The sequence below is a fragment of the Hevea brasiliensis genome, chromosome 7, assembly GCF_030052815.1.
Source record: "Hevea brasiliensis isolate MT/VB/25A 57/8 chromosome 7, ASM3005281v1, whole genome shotgun sequence".
Classification (NCBI taxonomy): Eukaryota; Viridiplantae; Streptophyta; class Magnoliopsida; order Malpighiales; family Euphorbiaceae; genus Hevea; species Hevea brasiliensis.
In genome coordinates, this window is record NC_079499.1 from 96,553,142 (window position 1) to 96,559,602 (window position 6,461).

General features: G+C 22.2%; 1 protein-coding gene across 1 annotated transcript; it reads right to left on the minus strand.

The window, feature by feature from the left end:
* Nucleotides 1-3,034: 3,034 nt before the first annotated feature.
* Nucleotides 3,035-3,919, minus strand: LOC110666457 (cysteine-rich and transmembrane domain-containing protein WIH2). The gene is made up of 3 exons (XM_021826946.2): nt 3,641-3,919; nt 3,418-3,553; nt 3,035-3,299 (listed from the first exon to the last, which is right to left on the minus strand). The coding sequence occupies exons 1-3, from the start codon at nt 3,693-3,695 to the stop codon at nt 3,254-3,256; spliced, it is 237 nt and encodes a 78-aa protein (XP_021682638.1). The 5' UTR covers nt 3,696-3,919; the 3' UTR covers nt 3,035-3,253.
* Nucleotides 3,920-6,461: the final 2,542 nt, after the last annotated feature.

Genomic DNA, 6,461 nt, shown 5'->3' on the forward strand with positions numbered 1-6,461 from the left:
GGATTGAGTCTTTAAGCATGGCTTAGATTTATTTCTCTAAAAAATTGAATTGGTTTGTAAAATAGATTTTGTCTTTGCTTGCGCTAGAGTTTATTAAGGATGGGTAACTTAACTTTGTTTAAATTATTTTATAAAATTTTTATCTTAATAAAATCAAGATCAATAAATCATTATGAAAGTAGATAATATAGATATCCATTGCGAATGGTCTTTTATTCATTACAAAAAGCCAACAAAAAATATGATTCTTCAAGTATAAATAGACACCCAATATATCAGGCTTTTATTTATCAGGATGGGTTTCAGATTAAACTAAAAAATCAAATTAAATAAAATTAAAATTAAAAAAATAAATTGTCATTATAGGATTCGGATCGAATTTATTTAACTATTTTGTTCAATTATAATTTTTTATCAAGAACTAAACTAAACAAAACTGGACCATATGTATTTTTTTATTATTTTTTAAGACATTATATTGTTTCAATAAAATTATATATTATACGATTAAGATTGTGTATATAAATTAAATTGGGTGTAAATATATAACTTAATATTAACCTTTATTATTTTTAATCATAAATATATTAAATTATTTGATGGTTATTATTTATATGATTACACCACTTTCTAATCATGTAGTATATTTTTTAATTAAAAATTATATAATTAAAAAATATATAAAAGATAGTAGAATATATTTTTTAAAATATATATTATAAAGTGACTTAATTTGTGAATATTTTGTTTCATGTCATAAAGTTATAACATACTCAAAATGCCAGCAATATGATCCCAAAAAAAAATTTTGAGATTTGTGACGAGTGGAGAGCAAAAAACGAAATAATATTTAGGAGTGAATATTAATAATTGAATTCCATTAGTTATCTCATTTTTAATTTTAAAAAATTTTAACTATAATCTATGAAATGTTTATAAGCATCTACTATATTAAAATTAAATTAATTTTTTATATTTATTATTATTAATCAAAATTTAAATTAGTAAAAGTTATATATTATTTAATAAAATTTTAACTTTAAAGAGTTAAATAAAAATATAATAATTTTTTTTTAAATTTAAAATTATATAGTTTCATGCTTTTGATTAACGTAATCTTATTAATTTACTGTTATTTTATAATTATATTGAAATATTATATGACTTATTAATGATATTTAATGTTATCTTATATTTTTTATGTGAAAATTATTAATTTGATTTTAATATTTTTTTAAGTTATTATGTTTATATTATTTTATTAATATTTTATTTTAATAATATTATTATTATTTTAATATCAATACTATTATTTTTATTAATATTTTAATATTAAAAATATATAATTATTTTTTATTCTTTTTAAATGAATACAATAATATTATTGTAATTTTAAATATAGAAATTAAAAATTGAATCAGAACTAAAACTGAAATTAAAATCAAAATTAAAATCAAACCAAAATAATAACCGAAGTTTAATTTATTTTAATTTTGAAAAATAAAAGAACCAAAATTTAGTTATGATTTTGATTCTCATAAGGAACGGAACTAGATGTAGAATTAGAATCACACACCCCTAAGCCTTGTAGTTAGAGTTAGGATCGTTTCGAAGCATTATCATTGTTTACAGATTAAGGGTCTGTTTGTTATTGTTGTTGAAACTTTTATTTAGAAAATAACTTTTTTAAATATACTAATTAAAGAATATTAAAAAATAATTTAAAATTAAATTTAATAAATTTTAATTATAAAAATATTAAAATAATAAAATAATTTCTTTTAAATTATTTTTTTAATAATATTTAAAATAATATTTTTATTTAAAAAAATAATTTTAACTCTCTAAATAAATACGATGTGAAACAGGCACTAATTACTGTGCTCAATCCGGAAGCTGAAGCCATCAACTGGAGTTTCTCCACTCCAAGGAAATCTCGAGGCACTTGTTGTCATAAGCCTCCTAGTAGGCCCAGACGCTACAAGAACCTTAACCCAACCGCTAACCAAAATGACCAAGTACAAAACAGAAATCGACGACGTCACCAATTTAACCCACCCAACCCACCACTGGTACCACCCCAGAATTATGTCGAACATCAACATTTATACAACACTATCGAGCTCTGCCTAGAATCGAGCGAACAACAAAAATCATGGCTCAAGCCCATGCAAATCCTCAAATAAAATACAAGTTAAGGATTTGAGTTTTTTTGGGTGTGCTGAAATGATCAAATTCTAATAAAATGAGTTAAAATATTATATAATTGAATTATAAATAGATTTAAATTTAAAAAATAATAATTATAATAAATTTAAATTTTATATATTAAATATCTATTTTTTAAATTTATTTATATAAATATTTTATTAAATATAAAATATATATTTTTTATAATAATATTTATAAATTTTATTTTTTATAAAATAAAATTTAAATATTTAATAAAATTATTAATTTTTTAAAATATAAATTATTAATTAAAATAAATTTTTATATAAAATATTAATTAAAAAATATAAAATTAAACTATTCGAAATGAATTTAGATAATTACGAATAAATTTTCATTCGATTTAAAAATTAAACTCAAATAGATGATTTTTCCAGTAATCCTGTCTGACAACATATGAGAGTGCTCTTACCATCCTGGAGCAAGAAGCACTAGAATCGTGAGAACCATCAGAATTAAAACTATGCTCCTTGATAAGGTGACTTCAACAAAAGGATTTAGGAGGACATGAAGAAATATCGAGAGGAAGATAGAATCCTAGATTTAGGGTTAGGTTATGAGTCTCCCTTCAGAGTTAAATAAATTTTTGTTGAGCATCTAAGTCTTACATTGGGAATAAATAATTAGAAAAGGCTGCAAAGCTCAAGCTAGTAGCACACTAACCCCTTGTTGATCAGGATCACTGCTCAACAGTTTGCGCCATCTAAATATCTAGTCTAGGAGGTGAAAGCTGAAATTATTGGGAAGTTTCTGGCGACTCTTTTTTGGAACTCGAGCGAATAAAAATAAAGAAAAAAAAAAGTAACAAAATCAAAATCAAAATTCCCATAAATGAGAAACTGGAAAATATTACAATTATTCAACACAATCAAAATCATCCATCATAGAAGTAACAATTTCCAGCTGAATTAATTACAAGGAAACTATCATTACAGAGAGTCAGAGACAGTGCCATTGTTTGCCTAAAACAAGAGAAGAATCATGAACAAATAAAGCCACAAACTGGAGAATCGTTCAAGCCTCAAAAGCAAGCATCCAGAAGGCAACAACAGCAAAGTGCCGCTAAGCTACAAATATGCACCAGAAGAAGAAATAAACATTAGAATTGAGAATTTAATTACTTCCTATCTCGTACAAAAGAGCTACAATAAAAGATTTTAAAGCAGGGAGAGAAGAAGCACTTACCATCCTTCAAGGAAACCAGTCTCTTTCCTAGGAGGAGGCTGGGAGTACCCTGGAGCGTACCCTTGAGGCGGGTATCCTCCCTGCTGATAACCTTGAACAGGATACCCAGGTGGTGGATATGCATCTTTTGGATACCCTGAAAATCAACAGTTGCCAAAAACAAATTAAAAACCCATCTCCAAAACCAAAACTTAAGATCCTTAAAACAATCGAACCTACACACCTTGTGGAGGAGGAACACCCACGGGAGGCTGCTGCTGCTGGTTGTAATAACTCATTTTTCTTTCCCCTCTGTGAAGCCCTGAAGCCTTTTCTTTCGAATGAATAACAGGATATTACAATATTTGGGTTGACAAATCCAGGAAGTATGTTTTATAGAGAAAGATAGCGTTTGAGTGTAAGGCGGCGAGCAACGGAGGAGAAGCTCAGAGGAAGTTTCCAGTTTTCTTCGTAAGAAGGGATTCTATACCGACATCATAAGTGGAGAGGCAAATAGGCAAGGTGAACCGGTGTAAGCTTTCATGGAAAGGAGGATAAAAGATATCTAGAAATTATCGTGCATCACGAAGTAAATTATCAATAAATAAAAAGAACATATAATATAATAATATTTATTATTTTTTAAATATAAAATTACATGTATAAGTATATTATTTTTTATTATTAATTATAAATTAAATTATACTATTTATAAACTTAATTATATTAAAAAAATTTATATTATATAATTATTTAAGAAAATTCATATTACATAATTATTTATAATAAATATATTAATTAATAATATAACTTAATATATTTATTATTATAATTATTATATTATAAAAAAAATATCTTTAATTATAATAGATAATAATTTCTTTTTTAAAATTATATTCTTTCTTCACTTTGGATTAAAGCATCTCTCAATTATAATGGACAAATACCTTCATTAATTGACAAAATTAAATTTTCAATAATTAATGAAATTTCTCTCTACAATGAGCTATAAACTCTCTCTATAAACATAGTTCCTTTCCATAAATAAAATCATTTTTTATGAATGAGGTTAAATAATATTTTTATTATTTTTTATTTATAATATTAATATTTTAATTTTAAATTAATTAAAAATTTTACCTAATTTAAAAATAACAACAAAAAAATCACTCTTTAAACGCATTAGGAATTTAAATGATAATTCCAACAAAAATGAAAGCATCTCACCAAAGTCTCTCATGCTATAAATGTGGAAGAAGCTTTCTACAGCCCGTTACGCGCTTTCATTCCGCGTTCTGCTTCTGTGATCTGTCGCTATAATGCTCGTAATGATTAAACAAAAGCAAAGCGAAGAGGCATCATTTCGTTTAATTTATTAATTTTGAATTATTATACTCCATCAAAATTTTAATAATAATTATTAATAAACAATACAATAAAAGATAATATTATTCATTTCTCATTGACTCATTTTAAAATAATTTTTTTTTAATATAAAATAATTAATTTTAAAATAAATAAATAATATACACAACTTCATTCTCTACGTTTTAAAAATAAAGAAAAATTAATAAATTATCTAATTATTAATTTCAATTTTTTTAGAAAATTAAAGAAAGAAAAAAGAAAAAGACATTATTGCACATATTTAAGATAAGAAATATGATTTGAGTTAATAGATTTTTTTTTATTATTTAACCAATAATTTGTTTAGTATTTTTTTAAGAATTTTTTTTTATTTTCTACATTTTGATTAATTAATTAAAATATTTTTAAAATTTAAAATTAATATTTTTTATAATTAATTATAACTTTAGAAATTTAATTATATTAATCATATCATTAAATATAGAAACTTTGTTTAGTATTAATTTTTTGTAGAAATTTATTATTTTATATTTTGATTGCACTAATAAGACATTTTTTTTAATTTAAAAATTAATATTTATTCATACTACTTTGAAAATCTAATCAGTAATACTATTTTTTATTTTGTAGTTTTTAATTTAATATAAAATAAATAATTATAAATAAAGAAATTCAATAATAATAATAATAACAATGACTATAATTTAATTCCGGTTATATTATACATCATATTTCTTTATTTGCTTTTATATACATAATAGAAGAATCACATTGCATGATTTTATACATACATATATATATATATTCAAATATCATGATCACCATACTCACTTATTTATGTTTTTAATTATTAATATTAACATTTTATTTACTATTAAATAAATTAAAATTAAAATAGTATTATAAAAATATAAATAAATAATAATGATATTATAACACAAATTTAGACGCATTTTTTATTTTATTGTGCTCTATTGTATATTTGTACTAATAATAGTAATAAAAGCTAAAATATAATGAAAATATTAAGGAAAATAATTAAATAAACCATAATGAATTCCATCGTGCTATTGCTATCACGCCACCAAAAAGCAGAGTAGAAAAGTAAACCACCAACCTCGAGTCATTAAAGAAGGAAGAAATTATGAAAAGAGTAATCAGTTAGTTAAAAAAATCAAAAGGCAAAACCACCTTTAAATGCGTTTAATATAAATTTAAGTTTGTATAAAAATAAATTTAATTATTATTTAATTAAATATTTATATTAAAAATATATATAAAATTAATTAAAAATATACATATATAATACATAAATATATATAAAAATTTAATATAATGTTAAATATATTCATTTTTATATAATTTTAAACTTTTATAGATACATCTATTAATTTTTTATAAATAGAGCTATAAAATATTTAAGTTTAAATTAATAAATTTATTAATTATTAAATTAAATATTTATATATAAATTTATACACAATTATTAACTTCGTTTTCATGTTTATATTAAATAATTTGCAGAGGCTCTCCATAAAGTCAAAAGTAATCAATTCTTGCTGGAAATTTTCATAGTGTTTGACAATTTTTTCCACTCGAGTGAAGACAAATAATAATAGTAATAATAATAATAATAATATCATCTCACAATGGCCAATGCCACTTACTCAGGATTGAGTGTCGACAACAGAGAAGAA

Bases quoted from the DNA above. Each gene is read 5' to 3' on its own strand.
- LOC110666457 (XM_021826946.2), bottom strand. From the start codon at position 3,695: ATGAGTTATTACAACCAGCAGCAGCAGCCTCCCGTGGGTGTTCCTCCT. The intron at 3,554-3,640 runs GTGTGTAGGTTC...GTTGATTTTCAG, and splicing joins GGGTGTTCCTCCTCCACAAG to GGTATCCAAAAGATGCATAT. The intron at 3,300-3,417 runs GTAAGTGCTTCT...GCATATTTGTAG, and splicing joins ACTGGTTTCCTTGAAGGATG to CTTAGCGGCACTTTGCTGTT.